At 41.8% G+C, this 23081-nt stretch overlaps 1 protein-coding gene across 1 annotated transcript in view; it reads right to left on the bottom strand.

Moving 5' to 3' along the window:
• DNAH14 (dynein axonemal heavy chain 14) overlaps nucleotides 1–21678 on the bottom strand; it is a 29659-nt gene extending 7981 nt beyond the window's left edge. Inside the window, exons 1-6 of the mRNA XM_068153742.1 lie at nucleotides 21660–21678; nucleotides 15271–15336; nucleotides 13334–13400; nucleotides 2575–2742; nucleotides 1955–2067; nucleotides 837–1048 (exon numbers count right to left, since the gene is read on the bottom strand). Of these exons, the coding sequence (XP_068009843.1) occupies nucleotides 837–1048; nucleotides 1955–2067; nucleotides 2575–2703 (454 nt within the window). The 5' untranslated portion in view covers nucleotides 2704–2742; nucleotides 13334–13400; nucleotides 15271–15336; nucleotides 21660–21678. The remainder of the gene's footprint in view (nucleotides 1–836; nucleotides 1049–1954; nucleotides 2068–2574; nucleotides 2743–13333; nucleotides 13401–15270; nucleotides 15337–21659) is intronic.
• Nucleotides 21679–23081: the final 1403 nt, after the last annotated feature.

Genomic DNA, 23081 nt, shown 5'->3' with positions numbered 1-23081 from the left:
TCTATGGGGAGCAAGAACAGCATTTCCTTCTAAAGGCATTAAAGAGAAGGGCAGGATGGATGTTCATGCTACAGCTGCCCACTGCAATATGATATCTCAACAAATATTAGAAGTCAAATAAGTCTCCTGTTTTGGGCAGAAAACCAGAAAATTACCTGTCAGGCCACAGCTGAAGTAAAAACTGGAATCCTTGTGACTTATAGTACTCTTTTAGAAATGCACTGGAGCACACTAGCTTTACAATTGTTTTGAGAAGAATTGATACCATGAAACAGCGAATTTTAGGGGTTGGAAGGGACTTCCAGACATCATCAAGTCCAAATGCCCTGCCAAAGCAGGATCACAAAGGACAAGCCACACAGGAACACATCCAGATGGGTCTTGAAATTCTCTAGAGAAGGAGACTCCATAACCTCTCTGGGCAGCCTGCTCCAGTGCTCCATGACTCTCAGGGGAAGGAAGTTTCTCCTCATGTTGAGGTGGAACTTCCACATTCCATTTTGTATTCATCAACCCTCATCCTATCACAGGACACCAGTGAAAGAGACTGGCCCCTTTGTTTTAACACCTTCCCTTCAGATATTTTTAGACATTGATTAGTTCCCCTCTCAGCCTCTCTTCTATAGATTAAAGAACCCAAGTCTCTCAGTCTCTCCTCATAAAACCTTGTAGCCCTCTCTCTCCAGTAGTTCCCTCCCTGTCCCTCTTGAACTGGGGAGCCCAGAACCGTACACCGTATTCCAGATGTGGTCTAACTAGGGCAGAGTAGAGGGGGATGATGGAAAAGGAAGTCCTATCTTTTATCACCCCACTTTCCATCATTTTAGTTACTTTACCATTTACAGAAGGTGAAGGTAGCATGCCAAAGCCATGTTGAATTTCCTTGCAAGCAGAAGTTGTGGGAACTGTCTCTTTCAGATTCACATTCTTTGAGATTAAAGCTGCTGGTTTTGTTATGCTGCTTTTTAACTTCGTTGTCTCATGCTCTGACATGCTAGTAGGCTGAAAAATGGATTTTCTTCTTCCCTCCTTCTGTACTCTTGAGAGCCTAAAGTTGAAGAATGTGCTCTTTTAGGAAAAAACCCTGAAGATTCAGTCAGAGAGGCAAAACAGGACAATCAACTAAAATACAACTTGTATAATGGTTTGCATTTCTGATGAAGATACAGTCATCCTATGACACAGAATTAGAGCTCTAGTCGTGGTGAATGAAGTACACAGTGAGGGTGGGGAAAGAAGTCAAAACAAAATTACAGCTCTTGTGCTCTAAAACTACATAGGCAGCAGAAGCAATATTACATAAAACCTGATGGTTACTTTGATTTGCCTCAACATCCTTTGAGAAAGATTTAAAAGCTTTATTTTCTTAATCAAGGAATTTAGACTAAAATACCCCAAGTGTGGTTTTATTTCAATCTAAAACAACTCAGGAGTGGAAGTTTGCCTGCAGGAAGGCCTCCTTGCCTCTTGAGCCTCAGAAAAAGACATTCCTTCCTCATCATCTGTATGAAAGGGAGAGGAAACCAAAAGATGAACTGTGCCAGAAGAGTGTGTGGTGGAGTTGAAATTACCCTCTAATTAAATCCGAGAGCCCAAAATAAAATGTCCAGACTATCTCAGCAGTATGGAAGCAAATGAAGCTATATTTACAAGCAAAACCACAATCCAGAAATTTTTCCTAATATCCAACCTAACCTACCCATCCTGCCCCCTGATGCTAGGGAGAGGAGACTGACCCCCACCTCACTCCAAACTCCTTTCAGGGAGTTGTAGAGAACCAGTCAGGTCTCCCCTCAGACTCCTCCAGACTAAAGCAACACTGAAGTGTGAGCCCAAGTTTCACAGAATTCTTAGGGAAGCAGTCACACAATTCAGTAGAAGATATCCATTGCCCTTTCAAATTTTAAGTAGCAGGGAATCAAAAGTTCTCATAAAGAAATATAACTTCACCTACACATTTCCAAAGCTCATGCCTTCCTCTCTTACTGGTGCTTTGCCTTTCCTTTTTGTGCTTGCTCTGTAAACTGCTGTGCGAAGAACAGGATCTCTCTTGTCTACTGAGGATGACTGGGGAAAAAGGGCAGAGCAATACATTTACTTCAATAACTATCTTGAGGAAGCAGTTATATACCAGAATAAAAACAAACAAACAAACAAACTTTTTTTTTAGCAGCTGGGGAAAGCATTTTCCAAACCACAACTGACAACTTCACTCATTTTTCTTTACAGGTGTGCAACATTTTCTGTGCATGAAAATTTAATTGTTAAAAAGAGTCTGAGTAAACGACTTAGAAGTAAGGCTTGATGTGGCTCTGGGCAGCCTGGTCTAGCTGGAGATGTCCCTAGGGGCTCACTGCAGGGGGGGTGGATGAAGATTACCTTCCAGGGTCCCTTCCAACCCGATGCAATCTGTGAAGCACATATGCTTTTGTATTTAACCCTGATTTAAGACTATGACTGCAATAGTGAACTCTAAGTCAGATTTGTAGTACAATGGGACTATAGCTAGCAGACTATTCATTGCAATTACAGTATTAACACATTGCCTAGTTTAAAAAAAATGCATATTCTCACCAGTTCACTGTTGCCTCTTTCACTGCTGCCAGCTGGTTCACAGGCCATACACTTGCCTTTCACCATAAGCAGGACCTCTGCTCTCTCTGGTTTGAAATGGAGACGAGATACCAGTTTTTCTTTCAGCATTTTGTTTCACCCATCTATCTGGGTTAGGTGTTCTTCATCCTAATAGTAAGAAAATAACTACCAAATTAAATCTGCAGCAAAGACTGTCTCCACACTATGGTCTCAGACTGAATTTCATACTCGAGGTGCCTCTTTAGCGATCAGATGGTGTTTGGATATTTACTTCTGCAGTGTTTGAAAAGAAAATTCACACAGCTGACAAATTAAAAACACTTAAGTATATACTAAGTGACAAATGAAACCATTATTTGCTTTGAAAAGTGAATAATGTAGAACTAGAAAGGCAAACACAGGTAATGCATTAATCAAAATTTACATAAAGGAAGAATGGACATTTCTACAAGGAAAAAGTTGCATTTACATACAAAATATATGGAAAGTAGAAAAGAGCATGTAAAGATACTTTGAAGGCTTTTTAAATGTTAAATCCAGCCCCCCAGAAAGTCATCTAAAAAATCCAGTTCCACAGGACCATCATATGTTTTAGCCAGGAAGGTATTAACACAGAGCAACAAAGCATTAAAGACAAAGATAGAGAAGAGGTCTTCAATCCTGGCTTGCCAGTCTCACTCAGACATCATATCAGCTTAGTTTCCCAGTTAGGTAATTTTTCTCTGTTCTCCCACATGCTTCAGAATCACAGCATCATCAAAGCCCAAGGCATGATAATATGTAATGTAATAAAGCTGTTAAGCATTATAAACTCTAATTGGCATTTCTAGCTACAAAACCTTATTTGCAACAGCTTAATGTGAACTCAAAATACAAATAAATAAAAAAATTAGATCAAAATAGATTACTGCAGATCAACATCTGCAAACATAAGGGAAGCTCCAACTGAGCAGTAATAAACTCTTTGCCCATAACAGCTAGATCCCAAATGACTACAATGATACCTTGAGGTGCTATATATACTAATAATGCTATATAGGCAAAACATTTTTAATACAGGAGCAGCCATACTAGCAAAGGCCATGCAGAACTAATTAACACCTCTAAGAGCAGTATCTCATGTCTCTTCTAGGACTCTCTTGCTGCAGTTCTGGATAGACACCCTTCTAGCTACACCTTCAAGCTCCTCCAGAGCAAGCCTGAGGTGCAACATCACTGAGGAAAACAGAGGGGATGACTATGACACATTCATTTCATTAACTTTGAGAGTGTAGCAAGATGGGAGAGCTAAAAAGGAAGGAAAACAGAAGACTAAAGACACTACTGGCTTTCCTTGAGCAGAAACAAAATTTTTAAATGCCTTTTGTTTTGGCACAAAGATCACAATTTTTTAGTCAAAGTATTAAAAAATAATGATTCATTAAGGACTCTACTGATCAAACAATGTAAGGACTTGAAACCCAGCTGATGGTCAATTAAAATACATGGCCAGCAATAAAAAGCCTTTCTGTTTGAAAAACACACCACTTGTTAGAGTCTCTACCTGTACTGCAGATAATTTAGTGTCTGCAGGTTGAAATGGAAGCATTAGTGTAAATGAAAAGCTGCACATCTGGTGCTGTACTGCAGTGGGCTATCCAAGACACATCAGTGCTATCTTCTCCCTCAGCAGCTGTGAGGAAACACAAACTGGCGTCTGATAGCTGGGACGCCTCAGAGCTGGGACACCATTTGCATCAAACCAAACACAAACCGTTTTTAACTGCTTGGCTTCTTGCAACAGCACAAGCTCAAAGGCAACCCACAAGTGCTAGAACAGTCATGGAACAACTCTGCCGCCAGCCAGCCTTTTGACCCTGAAGAGCCTCAGGCTGCGTGATACCACAGTGGTAACTTTATTGCCCATAGTATCACACAGCCTGAAACTCTGCAGGGTCAGATTAGCTTTCTGACTTGCCTGAGGTGTTCACTGGCTCTAACAAGCATGGTCAACTTGTTTCCACCCCCCTTATCGTATGGGAGCCCCCCAAATGAGGGGAAGGTAGAACACTAAGCAAAATGAAGCCACACCTGAGGAGAAGGCCTACAGACCACAGCTTCACTATTTCGACATTTAGGGATCGATTATGGCAAGCTTTCTTTTGGCACTGAAAAAGCAGCCAGAACCCCCCAGCTTCACTCACCATTTCCACGGCTATGAGGTGTCTCCTCTTGCCAGGAGGCAGCAGATGGGGCAGGACAGGGCCGAGCCCCTGGCCCTGAGCAGCAGCCCTTGGGGGAGGGCCGTTGCAGGGGACCGTTGTGGAGTGCTGCTGAGGGCTAACAGCTCTCCCCAGCCAGGCTGTGCTGCCCGGCCTGTATAACACCAGCCTTGCTTCATGAGGCACCAGCCTCTGACAAGAAAAAGGTCATCACAGCAATAGAACTCCACAACTGAGAGGTGAAGGAAGGTCAGCTTTTGGTGGAAACAGTCCAATTTTTTATTGGAAAATGTTCTTTGGAAGTGTTGAGTAAATGAATTCATTAACTTCTTTGATACTGCATCATGAAGAGATTCAAGCTGCAGGAAGTTCAAGATGACTTTAATAAGCACTTATCAGATCCACCAAAGTGGATGTCAAGGGTTAGGGCTGGGCCAGCTTCTAAAAACGAACAGAACCTCTCTGGTCTCCCAAAGGGAACAATAAAGAGAAATAAGGGAGAGAGACTTAAGCATTAGACAAGGAAATTGAAACTAATATTAACTAATATTAAAGCCAACAAAAAGAAATATACACAAAACCAGTATCAAACCCAGCAACCCTGGCAGAAATTAGTCACTGCCACCTCTGTGACCCCTCACACCACCAGGGCTGCCTCCACACCTGCTCGGCCCCCACTGCGCTGAGGCCTTGATGCACAAAGGACATGGCAGAATAGAATCACAGGATGGTAGCAGTTGGAAATGATCTCCAGAGATCACTGAGTCCAACTCCCCATCCAAAGCAGGATCATATAGAACAGGTCATAGAAACATAGAATTGTTAGGGTTGGTAGGGACCTCAAGGATCAGCCAGTTCCAACCCCCCTGCCCTGGGCAGGGACACCTCACACTACAGCAGGTTGCTCACAGCCACATCCAGCATGGCCTGAAAAACTTCCAGAGATAAGGCTTCCACCACCTCCCTGGGCAACCTGTGCCAGTGTCTCACCACCTTCATGGTGAAGAATTTCTTCCTAACATCCAATCTGAATTTACCCATTTCTAGCTTTACTCCATTCCCCCAGTCCTATCATTGCCTGGCACTCTAAAAAGTCCCTCAGCAGCTTTCTTATAGGCCCCCTTGAGATACTGGAAGGCCACAATAATCATACTATAAAGGAGGATTTGAACAGAAAATGAGTAGGCAAGAAGCTAGTCTTATTTTAGGTGTTAAGTCTGTTGCCTGGCAAGGCCCAAATCAGGACAGACTGAAGAATAATCATGGTTTTGACTCATCCTGATAAGGGTTGATCACCTTACTAGGCAATAAAAATAGATGAAGCAAAAACTTGTTGGAATGCAGTGCCAAAAATGGAAATCCAAAGCCTTGGCTCATAGGAGAGTCAGCAGATGCAATGTGCAGCAGCTTTCATATCTACTTGCTCTACCCAGTTTCTTAACCCTGTATTGGTTGTTCCTATTTATTGTCACAGCCAAACACTTATTTACAAGCAAACTGAAATATCTTACAGTTAGATACAGTTATGCTCCTGCAAGGAACAGGCAGTTGAACTTGGTGATCCTTATAGGTCCCTTCTGACTCAAGGTATTCTGTGATGCTGCTGCAGAAGGCCCAAACTGGACTCAGAGGCAGAATAGAACTAGACTCAGGAGCTGGATTCTGGAATTGGATTCAGGAATACATGGATTGGGATAGAAGCCAGAATAGACTGAGTCCTCCTCAGATACCAACCATTAAAGAAGAGCAGTGACCTTGGTCTGTATAACAAGACTTGGTGCTAACCATAATCATCACTATTTTCACTTCTAGAAGCAGACACTACCTGTGAAAACATGCTGTGAAGTTCAGCAGGTGCAGTCACTTAGAAAAGACTGAGCTGAACAGTAAAATCAGTGAATAGATTTAGCTCTGTTCCAACTCAAACCTAGAGGGTGGATATGTTTTTTTTAAAGCTAAAGCTATTTAGGATGTTGAAATGAGTCTGCTTGTATGTTTTCCTGAGCTCTCATTGTATGTAGGTTATACACCTTCAAGTTGTTTCTCTTCAATCATAACGTTATTTCGTAACTAAAAGAACAAAGTACACTTTAAGAAATGTAAGGATATTTTATCTGAATTGTCAGGCTGTCAGAAATCTGGGAAGGAAAATAAAAGTCTCCTCAGGATTAACTCATCCATACTCGATTTGACCACACATGGCTTCCCCTAAAGATGTAAATGGTGACTAATCCTGAAATGCTTATGCTCAAAGAAGGAAATGGAATCTAAAGAGATATTAAAAATAATTAAATACTCACAGGAAACTCATCTGTTTTTTCCAGTTATGCACAGAAGATTTACATGCAAAGCTCCTATTGAAGCTGCTTGCAGTTAATACTAAGCAGTTATAGGAATACAGAAAACTGGAAAAGAAGTAGTACTTTCCAGCCATTAAAATATATGGCTTCATTTATATCTGCAGATCACTAACATTACTGCAAAACTAATTGAAGGATAACATGATCCTTAACCAAATGAAGCAAACCAAATGAAAATGATCACATGCTCATGAATTCACAGCTTGCTAAAGCAAGCAATATATTGCATCAGGGAACATGAAATAATGTTTATAAAAGAATTTTCACCCTAAAACATTACAAAATTTACCTGAGGGTATTCAGGAATCATTGAAGAGTATTCAGAGGAATCCTAGCAATGATTCTTTAGATCCTTAAGTGTACTCTGTATCTAACCACAAAGAACTAGAACTCATTAATCAAAGCACTTAGATCAACCTGAATCCTACAGATTTGCACAGAATGTTTTGTGTTGCAGTCATGTGAAGAAACGTGTATCAAGAAAGAGCTGCTGTTGGGAAACCCAAGAATGACATGGATAAACCTCTATGAGCTTTTAAAAACCCTGTTGTAGTTATGAGCCAGCTGCTATCAGGAACTGGCAGAGGATAAATTCTACTCACTGATATAAAATGAAGGAACCAGAATCAAATGTATTTTCACAGCAAAACCAGTATGCCCTCCAAAGAGAAACAGTGTCTCACCTTGTTTAGAGTGGTGAGGAAGTACCAAAGTATGGCCCTAAATAGCAAAGACTATGCAAGTGCATGTCTAAATTGTGAGGCCAAAACATTCTGACAGGCATGCAGGATCCAGGGAAGAGATATCTTGAAGAAGCCTTTGTGAGTGGGGTGGGGTTTTTTGCACAGGTATGAACAATAACAAGCACACACTGATTTTCAGGAAAAAATGGTGGAAGCAGTGTTCCCTTGCAGCCTGTGAGACTCTCGTAGCAAAGCCAACTCAAATGCCCCTTGGGTTTCCTTTGCTGCATGACTGCTCCCACTTACCTCCAAAGTGTGCTAAATCTTCACATGCAAATGAGAGTGCCAGGAGTGTCATGTTTTCTGGCTCTGCTTTTTTTTTCCCAGGTGGTTCTTTTTCTATCAGAGTACAGCCTGGTTCTGCACACTGAATCACTTTCACATTAATTGCAGTGACACTGGTCAGACTGCATTAACTTGACTGCTCCATGGATGCAACAAATAGCTTGTTCCCCAACGGGTACATGGGCCAGGGTTGGTTTGGATGTCTCAGATTTGCAGGGCAAGATACTCTGTAAATTAAACTTTATGTTATAAGCTCACTAGGAAAGAAAACAAATGCAGCAAACAAGCACTCAATCCCCTTGGTTCCTGAGTTTTCTGACTCAAATGTTTTCCCATTCATTACTCACAGATTATAACTTCTAGATCACAGACTTAAGTGCAAGCCAGTTATCTTGCCAATGGTGAAAGTGCTCATCTTTCCTCTGCTGTCACACTGTGGGTACCCTCTATACCTTACTGGGAAGCATGAAAACCTCTGCAGTCCAGATGCTGTTGGATCTGCTTTGAAACCTTTTGGGTGTGTTTTTAGCCCTGCTGTTCAGAAAACACATCAATTTCCAGAGGAGAGAAAAGTGGTCCTTATGAAACTTTGCCAGTACTGTTCACTCTTTTTCATATGAGCTAAATACTTTGATTATTCCTCTATTAATGCTTTAATTTAATTTCTCTTTGTCAATATGAAATTATTTTTTGTTTCTCTCTCTGTAGGCACCAACAGCACAGAAATTGTCCTCAGAATTGGTCTTAATTTTCAACCTCATGGTCATCAGACAATTTCCTGCTGGGAACTGGAAGGCAGTCTAAATATATAGAGGTCAGCAATGATTATCATTTCACATGGCAACTCTTGTTTAAAAGAGAAAAGAGGGGAAAAAAAGCCATGTAGACTGGACCCCTATGATTTTCAAATATACATCACTTACTGTTACATGTTAGAGTTTTCCACCTTATGAGAGCTGAGGTTTTGCCCTAAAAGGCAGAAACTTCCAATTCTTTTGAAGTAAACTGACAAGGCTGTTCGTGACCTTGCCTTCTGCAGGATTTATTTTGTCTTCTGAGTTTCATTTAAGATGTGAAAACAAATGCTGATGTGTGTCAGCTTTGCAGACATAGCTGAGAGTGAGTTTCTAGTATTCTGCAGGGCTCGTCTAGAACCTAGTAAGTGAAGTCAAAAAAGATCCTTCAAAAAGTATTAACAAAGAAGAAAGATTAATTTTATCTTCCTTAAAAGCATGCTTTTCACAGTAAATCTGCTAGACTAGGTGATCCTGCTCTATCAGGGGGGTTGGACTAGATGATCTTCAGAGGTCCCTTCCAATCCCTACCATTTTGTGATGTTGGACTCTACCAAAATGTTTTATGTTATAATCTTCAGAAAGGTGTTTAAGCCCAGGCTGGATGAGGCTCTGTCCAGCCTGATCTAGTGTGGGGTGTCCCTGCCCATGGCAGGGGGGTTGGAACTAGATGATCCTTGTGGTCCCTTCCAACCCTGACTGATACTATGATAATGCCAGAAGGGAGAAGCACATACTGGCAACAAATGTGCACTCAGGTGTCTGGTCCAGATCTTGGTGTTTTAATAACTGTTTTATGTTGAGAAAGTAAATGTTTTCCATGCAACACTCTGAAATTATTCACAGAAAAGAGTTTTGCAAAAGAAAAGAGTGAAAAGAGTGTTGGCAAAATGTTGCTGATCCACAGGTAGAGCAGTTTTCATTATTCCCTATTCTTGAACAATATGTAAAGCAGGAAATTTAACTAACATATACAGCTTTCATTCCATAAAACACCAAGAGGTTCTGAAAGAACAACCCCAGAATAAAAATGATGAGGAGAAAAGGAAATTTAATAAGATACGAACCAAAGGTTTTATCTCGGCAGTCAGTATTGTCTGTGCCCTACAGAGGGCTTTGTAGCTATTTGCCTCTATCTCTCAGCAAGTCCAGTCAGTCAATAACTGTCAGGAGATGCCCTTTACCATCTGTCATTACAGGTTGTTCATAAACTTGATGGAATGCTGAGGAAGAGTCAGGGCAATCAGATGATTAAATGTCTGATGCCTTAAATAGAAATATGAAATAATAATGCAAACTGTCAGCCATTAAGGCACAAACACAAACATATGCCTAGAATTTTTTTTCTCATTTCCATTACAAGATTACTGAAAAAGTATTGAGCTGACAAAGAGGTATACCACTGACTGATTATTCATGCCCATCAATGTTCCCATTTCTCTGGCCTGGAAGATTGAAGCTGAAAACTCTATCATGAATAAATTTTATATTCATAGAGTGAGCTGTGTCTTCATCATACAATAAAAACATTGCCACTGCTGGCATAGATCATCCATAGGAAAAAGGAAGGATCTAAAGGAACATGAAATTGGTATTAATAATGCTGATGTGCATGCAGGATTATGGTAACTGTAAAGAATTGTTTAAAGAAAGTTATTTCTATTCTGCATCCAGTCAAAATAAAACCAATAAAGTTGTACACACAGTTCCAATAAAGCAATTCCAACTCTATAGCAAAGGACAGTTTGTAGACTTCCACCTTTCTCTGAAGGGGTCACGTTAGTTTCTACAAGCCATCACCAAAACTAACCCAGCATTCCTGAAATGAAACTCCTTAATGACTCTTACATAAAGTCACTTTGTAAGCAAGGTAGCTTGCTCTTAAAAAAACCAAACACACACACACAAAAACAAAGCCTAAGCTCCTCTTTGTATTTTCATTAAATGTAATCTTATCAGGGCATCATCTGTATTCTGTTAGCAGAAGACCATTAGATGACACATTCCTTTAAGCACAATTCCCACCTTGCCTGAGGGAGGAAAGCAGAGGTGTATCAAGGACTGCATTGCAGCAGTGTAGCCACCACCGTTTGTGCACGTTGCCTACCCTTCTGCTGAAGCTGAGGAGCTGCATCCTTTGTGTGTTTGAAACTGCAGCTGTGCTCACGTTAGATACAGAGTGCCCCCTAAGAAATCCCTCTCTCTACACTAACCACGGGCCAAATGTAAAGTATTTTTACAGGCAGCCTCTGACAGTCTAACTGTGGCCCAGAACAAACAAGGTGTCTTGGTTTTATTTGCTTCAGCCTTGGTTTCTCTCAGCCCCAGTACTCAATGTACCTGATGTATAGGAAAGCTGACCTTATAGTAACCAGGAGATACCAGAAACTGCTCTTCTTAGTAGATGACAAACATTACTGCAGATAGAATCACTCATGCACACACAGATGGCACCAATGGCCTCATCCTGTTCCCTCTCTGGCTAATCAGGATGAAGGTCTGTTAGTGGAAAATCTACACATGCATCATAGACCCAGTAACTGGCTTTTGAAACCTCTTGGCTCCACTCAGATGCAGACATGCAGCCCTAGAACCCATGATCTCACTAGCAGGCTGGCTTACACCTGATGATCTCACCAGTAGTTACTATGTGATACTGATATTTCCTGTATCTGACCCAGTCTTACAGCCATCTTGATACCTTGATCCCAAACCTGTTATCTTGCTTGCTGCTGGTCTTGCTTGATAGTCACTAGTGATCACATCCAGACATAGGCACCTGCACAGGCACACACTCCCATCTCTCCTACTGAGGACACAAAGGCACACAGGCCCCTGGACAATAGTCAGGGCTGGAGTTTAGTGAGGGCAAACCATGCTGCTGAGATGCCAGGGGCAGTCAGGCATGCATACTGACCAGCTCTGATTACACATGGTTATCTCCTTTTATCCCTTCTCTTTCTGTTTAATCATTTTTGTCCCTCCTCTAGGCACCCTAATCCTTCCTTTTCCCCACCTTTGGTTCCTCTTGTGAACACCCCATCATAGGTCTTGTACCATCCCCAAAAGCTTTTCCCCTGCATCCCACAACATATCCCATATCCCCAGGTAGAGTCCTTAAGGTTGGAAAAGACTCTAAGCATCAAGTCCAACCTTCTACCCAGTATCTCCATGACCAGTGGACTGGTAACTCCCTGACAGACTTACTGGGGCTTCCACCATCTGCCAAGGTGCTTCTCTGAGATGAGCCCTAAATCACATAAGCTAACCTGTTTAAAAAACAAACTAAAAAAGAGTAATGTATCAGGCAGATTGTTACTAAATATTAATATTCTGTAGGTGATTCTTCTAGGATGTTCAGAAAGTGTATACAGGAGTATAAGCATGTAGAAATTTGAGACACATTCAAGATCAGACTTGATGTGTCCCTCCCCTGGGCAGCCCAATCTAGTCAGAGGCGTCCCCACTTACTGCCAGGGGCTTGGACAAAGTGACCTTTGAGGGTCCCTTCCAACCCAATGCAATCTGTGAATCTATGCAAATCTGTTCTCACTAATATTAGAGTTACAACACAGGATTTCATCAGTTGGAACCACACTGAGGAGAAGGAAAGGGAAGTTAAATAGCAAGAACTAATCTCTGAATTAGCATGAGAGGCCAGTTTTGCATAAAATCACACAGTGAGGGAGTGATCAGGGACTCACTTTTCTCACCTTACAGGAACACTAAGTAGTTATTTAATTTCTTGTGCAGAAATGGTTGTAGTTAAACCACATCTAGGTCATCTCTGTTGCATCTTAATCATTATTATGGGCATTTCTGACCCAAATTGTATCCTGCATTGTTGAGTGCAGTTTCAAACTGTTAGCCTAATTAAGGCATCTCAGAGTCACAAAACATTAATGAACCACCCACTATCCAAGCAGCACATGTGGGTATGCTTGCTCAAAACAAAACAGCTGGATCTTTTTTTTCCTTGATATTTCTGCTTCTTAAGCAATGTGGAATGCTGTATACTAGCTCATAAGTGCACAAGTCATCGCTTTGCTGTCAGGTTTGCCCAGACAGAAAAATACATCCAAGTCCTCTGCAGCATTATGTTCCAAATAGTCAGCAGGGAGCAGCTTCATTACCTGGAATTGCTTTCTTCCTCACCCACTGCCTGTCACCGCTGCCTGGCTTCACGCACACATGATGTCAAACACAGCAGGAAATGCTGTACCTGCCCTTGACCTCTTATACAGCTTGCTCTGACACGCTCTGAGATATTCTCATACACTGGAATCCAGCAACAATGTGCTGTGCTCTGTGCCTTAGAACACACAGAAACCATCACTGATGTGCTACAGAATTACCTGTTCCTGTGCAGGGCTTTGTTTGTCTGGGAATGCCACACCGATGGTCTGGTCCCACACACTCTGTCTGGACAGCAATAAGGAAATGCTCTGGTTAACTAAAGGTGTTGTGAAGGAAGTTCCATGCAAAGTTAGCCCTCATTTTGCCTCATTATTGAAATTTCTTCCATTTGGATTTATTAAGAGCACCTGATAGGTGTCACTGCTGTATAGCTGCCTTTCCACTGTTGCTATCTTGAATTTAATATATTAACAAACAACAGTTCAGCAGGATAGCAACATCTGCCTAAAATCATGTGAATAAATGAATTTTTTGTTGTGTTATAGGTACCCTGCAATAACAATTTCTCCCCTGGCTGAGGACTATCACTTCAGCCTCCAATAACACAAATTAGAAAGACAAAAATGTGCATGAAAGGTGAAGTACAACAGTGCTGGGGGGGGGGGGGGAGGGGGAGTCTGAAAGAGAATGTCCCTACACTAAGTAGAAAAGGTCTTACAGACCTCAAGGGAGGTTGTAGCCAGGTGGGGGTTGGTCTCTTCTCCCAGTCAACCACCAACAGAAAAAGAGGACACAGTCCCAAGCTGCACCAGAGGTTCAGGCTGGATGCTAGGAAGAAATTCTTCCCAGAAAGAGAGATTGGCCATTGGAATGTGCTGCCCAGGGAGGTGGTGGAGCCACCATCACTGGAGGTGTTTAAGAGGAAGTTAAGAGCAGAATGGATCATATGAAGCCCATAAAACTTGCTAGACTACTGTGAAGCCACTATACTTCTCAGGCCATCAACAACTCTTACCAGCTCTCATGTACTGCCTCTGACAGCAAGCAGCACTAAATGCAGAGTGAGGAACTGCAGATCTGGACTCAGCATTAGGAAATGAGTTTTACATACATAAAATTAATTTCACACATCAGTTAACATTGATGCATCAGGCCTTTTTTTCCACTGGTAAAAGAAAATAATTGATTTCATTAAGCCATATAAACATCATAAATTGATCACTTGCAATTAATGTTGGGGTTGAAGACATCAAAACTGTAAGATGATTTATTAGCAATCAGGAAATCTGGCTGTTAAGGCTGCTATTCAAAAAGCTAAAAAATGGAAGCAACAAATAACCACAGCTACAAAAAAAGGCATCAAACCCTCAAAGAGGTCATCCCTTCCACTGTTCAGTTCCTTCAGTTCTCTAAGGAAAATACAAGTTATGTTGAAGTTAATGGGCGGGGAAGGAAGGGAGTGTGTGGATCTGTCTTGTGCATACTAGTGGCAGAGCTCAGCCTCATTTGATTCTCTGAACCCCTCAAGTTTCCAGCTCCAGAACTCCCCCCAGCAGAGGAAGAACTGTGAGACTATACATCAACATGTATGTATGTTTCTGTGTAGCCTCTGAGCTGTTAAATGTGAAATCAGAAATACAACCCTCAAAGGCTGGAAATCCTGTGTGATAATTTTTGTACTGCTTCAGGTGCTCAGATGCTGTGCAACGGTGGCCATTGGATTATCTCCATAAGCAGCTAATCATAGCCGTTACGCTTCATAAAAATAAGTCAAAGCTTAAGTCACTGTGGAACACTCAGCCCTTTGCTTCAGTGCATGAATGAGTTTGAAATGAGCAGGCTGTGACAATAAAAAGATTTAACTACTAGCTGCTTTTCAGGGAAGAAAGCATAATGAAGCAGTTTGGTTTTAGAAGTGTTGATGGATTAAAAGGTGAAAAGAAACCAAAGGAATAGCAGCTTCAGATCTTATCTTTAATGTCATGTGATGTGGAATTTGTAAGCAAATTTAATTAAATAAGAGCTACAGAATGATCAGACTTCAGTCATGACAGCAACAAGCTCCTGCTGTGCTTATAATTATAATTTATGCTGTGCCATGAGACAGGTCTGATTAGTAATTGAAATCAGCAAGCTCGATCAGGATGGTACTCACCACAATTATTTCACTCTCGTGCTATGAGTAGCTGCAAGTGTCCCAGTCTCACCCCTGGCACTGGAACTGAGATGACCAGTAAGAGATATATGGAAAGATAGAATACATTTGTTTCCAATTTTTAATTCACAGAATACATCCAGTTGGAACAGACCTTAAAGATCATCATGTTCATTCCTTGCCCCAGCACTGAAGAGTCATCGCTAAACCAGGTCCCTAAACACCAGGTCCACACACTGCTTGAACACCTCCAGGGGCAGTGACTCCACTACTGCCCTGGGCAGACCATTCCAATGTTCAAGAGCACTTCCAGTGAATAAGTATTTCCTAACATCCAGCCTAAGCCTACCTGGGTGCAGCTTGAAATAATTTCCTCCAGTCCTGTCACTTGCCACCAGGGAAAAGAAGCTGGCTCCCTCATCTCCCCAACCTCCTTTCAGGTAGTTGTAGAGAGTGATGAGGTCTCCCCTCAGCCTCCTCTTCTCCAGACTGAACAGCCCTGGCTCCTTCAGACACTCCTCATAGGCCAAGTGGTCCAGGTCCTCCATGAGCCTCATTGCCCTTCTCTAGACATGTTTCAGCACCCTCCCTACTAATTTGTTTTCCTCCCTTGTTAAGTGGACTTCTGCCCCTACTCCATCAATTAATTCAGCCTGCTTACCTGCCTGCTTCTCTTGCCATTATTATGCTTCCCTCCTGATTGCAGAACACAGACCCTGAACATACCTTTACCACCAGGTCCTTCTAAGTTAGATGAGACAACACAAAGACTCACTAAATATTTATGAGTTACACTCAGACATCGTGGCAATTCACAAGCATGAGAGCAGCTCTTGGAACCAGGAGCTGATGATCCTTGCCAGGCAACTCTAAACGCCACTTGTGCAGTTTTACACACCAAAAATCACACCACAGTTTGTTGCACATGCTAGCTTGTGCATAGAATTGTTAGGGTTGGAAGGGACCTCAAGCATCATCTAGTTACAACCCCACTGCCATGGGCAGGGACACCTCCCACTACTTAAGCCATGCTCCCTGACACAACACGTTTACAGAAAGCCATAGAGTTGCATTTAGACACACAGCTAATACACCAACTCAAATTGCATTTCCTATGTGGTATTTCCTAATTAATATTAAAAAAAAACCCCAGACAACCTACACACACCACAAAAACCTAACAAACTCTTCCAGCTTTGTTGACCATGTTTCCTGTGATTTGATTTACACTATAATAAAGCTGTCAATGCTCCTGCAGCACTTAAAAGGTTTCTGATCGATCCTCCCTCCTCCTGCAAGTCTCCTCGCTCAGTCTGGAATATGGAGCAGTGCCTCTGCATTAGTATTCAATGCATGCACAGCAGCATTGACCTAGTGACTCAAGTGGCTTTAATATTTTAGAGACGTGAGGATTAAATGCCATGGAAACCTAGAATGTAAAAGGGGTGGGATCATGAGTGAGGAAATGAAAAGGAGGGAAAAAAGATCACGTCTTATGTGACCACACACCTACATTAAACATCATTTTTTCCTGCAGAAAGCAGTTAACTATGCAGCAAGCAATTAGACAAATAACATCTTCCTTCTTTAAGTCACTCCCAGAATGTTTGCTGTGGTTAGTGGATAGCTGATAGCGACAGTTATAGCTCAGGGGACAGCTGGTGACTTTGTTTAGTTCCTCCATTACCTACTGTTTGGTTCACAGAAAGTCAAATGTCATCACTCCATGGGATGAATGGCCTGGATCACAGTACCCACAGACCTCGAGCAGAGAGCAAATATGTAATCAGTAAGATGGAATTTTTAAAGTGCTTGTAGAGAGATCTATTTTGAAGTTCAGACTGCTTGACCTTCACCTCTCTGTCTTCTTGAATCTCCAGCTATGAAACAGGGATAAGCACTGATGTGATGTAGCTGCTGGACTAAGCTAGAGGAATATAGCCCTTGGCTTGGCCACTTCTCCCAGCGTGGCAGAGGCCAGAACTACTCCTTTGTGTCACATCTTTATAACAACACTAATAGAAGCTGAAATTCCCCTAGATTCTTAGAAGTGTTGTACAGTGCCTGAGCAAACTGCTATTAGTAAAGGTTATCTACACTATAGGAATAATTGTTGTATCCTCTCAAGTGGCCACAGTGGAGGGTTTCATGAAACAGTCTTCCAGACAGGTGCTTCAGTGAAGGCACTAAGCTGTCACTTCAGACTAAACTCTTGCTGCTTTAGCATTTTCACATTGAGATTTTAACAACTGGGCAGTTTCACCATTTTCTGCAATTCCCTCCCCACTCCCCCCAGTCACAGCATTTGTGTGGTTCTTTGAGTTTTTGCTACTTTGCTGGATTTTAGTACCATAGTATCATTCAGGGTTGGAAGGGACCACAAGGATCATCTAGTTCCAACCCCCCTGCCATGGGCAGGGACACCCCACACAAGATCAGGCTGCCCAGAGCCTCCTCCAGCCTGGTCTTAAACACCTCGACCACCTCCATTTCAGTGTTTTGTCACAGTACATTAGAGGTGGGAAGGGACCTCCAGGGTCATTGGGTCCAAACCCCCCTGCCAACACAAGATCACCTAGGGTAGTCCACACAGGAATGCATCCAGGTGGGTTTTGAATGTGTCTAAAGAAGGAGACTCCACCACTTCTCTGGGCAGCCTGTTCCAGCACTCTATCATCCTCACTGTAAAGAAGTTTCTCCTCATGTTGAGCTGAAACATTCTGTGTTCAAGCTTGAACCTGTTGAATCCATTGTTTCTTGTCTTACTACTGCACAGCACCAAAAAGAGCTTGACCCCCTTCACCTGACATCCACCCCTCAGAAATTTAGAGATACTGATCAGATCCCCTCTCAGCCTTCTCTTATCAATACAAAACAGCCCCAGGTTTCTTAGGACGTTGTAACATCTTACACTGTTTTCTGCATTCTTTTGTCTTTGTGTTCCAAAGGGTTTATGCTGTGGTTTTTGTGTGTGTTACATGTACTTAATTAGACTTAGAGTGGCTTACTGTTTTAAGCTATTTTTATATGGTTTTGTGCATTTTATCAGGTCTTCTCAGGTTCACCAAAGCATCTGTTGCCTTTTTTACTGCTTTTTGTGGAGTCTTTTTTTCATTGGTTTGTTTTGTTGTTGCTGTGGGGTTTTGTTTGTTGGTTGGTTCAGTTTGGGTTTTTGTTTATTTGCTTTTTATTACTTTCTCTCTTTTTCAATGTCAGTGGCTTTAGCAGTAGCACATATTCCTTTTGCTCTTTTCCTATCCACAAGGTACTTCTCAGCAGCAATAAAAACAGCAGGGAAGTGAGTCTGCCCCCTGGCTACATCAGTCTAATCATCAATTAACTAATTTCTGAAGATGAGCCAGCAGATTTTCCTCAAGGGATTACCAATGAAAATAGAGAAGATTTTAGAACCAGAGATTTCTTATATTCATAATAAGAAATTAACAATTTTTTTTCCTTATTTCTCACCTCTGGTCTCCAGAGAGTATTTATAAACCTTTCCCTCTTCAAATGACTGGAAGGAATTTGGAAACCAGAAAGTTCAATTAGGGCTTAAGCAGAATATTCTCAAATTGCAAATAAACCAGTGAGGAGTTTGGTCTCATTGTGAAACCAAGGCTGTAAAACTGAGTTGTTTGATATCTATCACAGCACAGGCTCAGACAGTAAATTTAATGTAAAGAAAATTAAGAGCAATTCTACTCTTACTATAGTCCCAGAGCACAACCTAAGTTCTACTAAAAGTCTGTAGCAGTTGCTTTCAATGTTTTTTTTTTTTTGGTATGGAGTTAGGAAGAGATTTGCAGTTCCTACAATAAATTAAATACTTTAACAACAACCAAACTCAAAGCAAGCCAACTCTAAAGGAATTATGTTCTTTAATCCAGGATTTTAAAAGAACCCTAGAAATTCTGGCTTTTGCCCATCAGTGGTGTGAGAGACCCAGTCCCACCTTGGAGTTCACAGTTCAGAACCTGGAGAACAGAACCACGACATTTGCTTAAGGAGCTGCTAAGGATTCAGCCAAACTTTCTGCCAGCATAATAAATATCTAGCATGTCATGGGTTTGGCTTTTAACTGCCTTTTTTTTTGGGCTAGAAATGTAATGGAACAGCTATACCACTGTGCAACCCTCAACTTGCCTAATAAATTGAAACTGCAAATGAAAATTAATGCTTTTTTTTTTTTAATCCACTACTACAAATTATTTCTGTAAGTCAAGACTCAACCTGCTGTGCTACTGAGAGCAAATAATTGCTCGTTGGTAATTGAAAAGAGTGATCACTTGTCAGGCACCAACATTAGTTATGTGAGCTGTCATTCTCAGGTTCTCAGGTGAATTAACTTCACTGACCTGAACCAGAGGATTACAGGAGCACTAATTTACAGATTGGCTCCCCTTTTCCTTGCTGAATGTGAACAAAACTAGGTAGTTTTGGTAACTAGCAGTCAGCTGGTATATTCCTGAGAGCTATCATGCAGTCAGATCCGAAAGACTTCTACACCGTCCACTGCAGCCCACATGTCTATGAGCTGCTCAGAGTGCTAACAAAATGCATTAGATTCCTTAAAGATTTCAGATCCAATCTGAATCTACCCACTTCTGGGTTTGTTCCATCCCCCCTAATCCTATCACTACCTCGCATCCCAAAAAGTCCCTCCCCAGTTTTCTTGTAGACCCCCTTTAGATACTGGATGGCCACAATAAGGTCTCAGACCTTTCTCCTCTCCAGACTGAACAACCACAACTCTGTGTCTCCAGAGGAGCTCCAGCCCTCTGATCATCCTTGTGGCCCTTCTCTGGACACATTCCAGCATGTCTGTATCTTTCCTGTAATAGGGGCTCCAGAACTGGACACAGTACTCCAAGTGGGGTCTCACCAGAATGGAGTAGAAAGGGGGAATCACCTCCCTCGACCTGCTGGCTACACTTCTCTTGATACATCCTCTAGCAGGGTGAAGCACAAAAGCAACATAACACAACAGGAAATGTCAAAATTAATATCCTCCACTCTTTGCCTCTGATGAAATTTGTACCAAGCTCTGAGAACAAGATATCTGCTGGAGCTCCAAGTGTGTTTCACACGTGTTAAAACATGTTGCAGAGAAGAAAACAAAAAAAGGATGCTCAGCAACTGCATGAAGACTGCATCAGTGCTTCAGATAAGAGATTGTCTCTAGATAGGGTCAATGGATTCATTGCATGGGCAACAAAACATTAAAAACCCCAACATCTTTAAAGAGAACCCTAGAATTTGAATTTGGCAGCTTTTATTGGGACCTCTCTGAGAAAAATAGCCTTCTAAAGTACATAGGCTTACATGTACACTAGAAATACAGAGACCAGGCTTTCTAATCCCGTGATGTATCAGTGGGCTGAGTGCTCACAGGAAAAAAAAGGAGGAAAAAAAAAAAATAGCAGATACAGTATTAAAAAAAATGGTTTCTCAACTTCTTTGAAGCTTATAAAGCTGCTGTTTCAATTTGTAGGAAGTTTGACAGGGTTCATCAAAGATTCATGGCTTGTTGTTGTAGACTTCAAATGATGAATGAGAGAAGGTGCATTAAAATTCTGCTGCTGCCACTGCCACTTCAGGAAGCTTTTGAAGGATAAATACTGCTTCTACTTAAAGGCAACAGCTTTTGAAAGAATGGTTCACATTTTCTAATATGAGTTAACAATCTTATTTCAGAGTTAAGGTAAAGGGACATTGCCTGCTCTCATAAGGCAAACCTATGACAGAAAAGACAACAGATTCCTTCACAGACACTCAAAGCCAACAGATTGCTGTAAGAATGACAGCTCTCTGGATGACAGGCAGGACAGACCAGCTTTCATTTTCCCCTCACCCACAGACCTTGCTAACTGCATTTAATTTTTTAAGACCAAAGAGCCAAAGGGAGTATCTTCAATACTCCTTGAGCAAAGATTCTCAAAACACCTGAGGTGCTGTGGGTTACAATGACTGCACAGCATCTCCTCTGAACCTGCCTGCAGCACTTGTCAAAAAGAAACTTTAAATGAACTGGCTAAAAAGGCCACTGCAGTCCAGAAAGATGGCTGCTGCTTCTTCTTGCTCACTGTAATTCTGTAAGTAACAGGACTGTTTGGACTTACTATCAGTAGTAGATACATAGAGATAACAGAAGAGCACTTCCTTTTGTTCATTATATTACCAGATAAGAATTTATTTAGCTCCTACATAGCTTATGCCTGTGTATGCATATCAAGGAGTAAGGAGTTAAACAGCAAAGTATTTAAAGGCTTGCAAATGGACAATAAAAGAGACACAGTAAAAACCCCAAGCCAACAACTTTGATTCTCTTAGTTCATCTCATGCAACCTCTTAGAAAACAGATAAATAGATATAGACATAAACAAACCTACCTGAGTGTTGAACTCAAGGATCTGGAACCAAAACGTTAAGTGGCCAAATTCACAGGTGATATAAGTTATGCTGGAAGAAACAGGGGTTAAACATGCATCCACTTTGCAGAAGTTTGGAACTGTTTAGTTTACCAACTTCCCAGGTGGTTGCCATGGATTGAGTTGGATCAGCTGAGGATATTCAACACAATGCTGTCATCGTGCCAACTTCAAAATGAAAGTGCTGGCTGGAACAAAGTATCATGGGGCTTGAAGCTCAGATTGTAACGTGAGAGATCTCTTCTGGTTGCTGCTCCTGGGTTTGGGACATTGGTCTTTTCTGTTGGGCTGTATTCTGCATGCTCAAGGTGGGTGGGAGTCTGAATTGCAGCCTGAAAAAAGGACAAGTAGCTGCTCTTTATGGGGCTCTTTGAAGCCAGAAAAGCAGCACGCCTCTGCTAAGGGCTGGCAGCTGTGATCAGGCAGCTCAGGTGGCATAGATGGAGCCAGCAACACCTGTTAAGAAGTCTCAGGGAGGGCAGCAAGCACATAGGTGAGCTCAGTTGGTTGTAACTGGTCCCTTCCTAGAAGACCCAGCATGGTCTGGTAAGACTTCACCTGAGTGCTGTGTCCAGCTGTGGTGCCCTCAACACAAGGAGGACATGGACCAGATGAAGTGGGTTTGGAGGAGGGCCATGAAAATGATCAGAGGGCTGGAGCACCTATGAGGACAGACCCACCAGAAGCCTGTGTGATTCCCTCCTCCAAAAGGTTAGAGAGGGCTTACACCAGGGCTTGAAACCAGTGCAAAAAATCACAGAATGCATCAGGTTGGAAGGGACCCTCAAAGGTCATCTTGTCCAACCCCCCTATAGTGAGCAAGGGAATTTCCAACTAGATTAGGTTGCTCAGGGCCCCATCAGGTTTTGACCTTAAATGTCTCCAGGGATGAGCATCTCCGGGAAATCTGTTCCAGTATTTCAACATTCTCATAGTAAAGAACTTCCTCCTCATGTCCAACATAAATCTACCCTGCTCTAGTTTAATAACATTGCCCTTCTGCACTTTCCTGCCTGTGAACGCAGCTCTGCTGGTTTTTGGCTAGTTTATGTCTATAGTTATCTGTCAGTCTTTGCCAGCTGGAGGAAACTTCATTGCCTCTGATCTAGTCTCACAACAAATTTGTTATCATATTCCTGTACACATGTGGCTTTATTCCAGAGTAATAATAATAATAAAAGATGTCTATCAAAAAATAAAAAATCTGACTTGCATTTAATAGGGTAATTTTCTTCTCAAATAAAGGTCTGCAAGCAGAGAGATGATTTGGATTAGAACCAGTTCCACCGTTCTAATATGAGTTTGCACCGAGTTTGCTTTCAGTGAGACACTGAAAGATAAGAGTAAAGCAGGATGCTGTTGTGTGACAAAGGAAGGGCATGA

This window comes from Melanerpes formicivorus, unplaced genomic scaffold (genome assembly GCF_026170545.1).
Source record: "Melanerpes formicivorus ecotype bairdi unplaced genomic scaffold, bMelFor1.0.p_v2 SCAF_26, whole genome shotgun sequence".
Lineage (NCBI taxonomy): Eukaryota > Metazoa > Chordata > Aves > Piciformes > Picidae > Melanerpes > Melanerpes formicivorus.
This window is presented reverse-complemented; position numbering and strand designations above follow the sequence as displayed.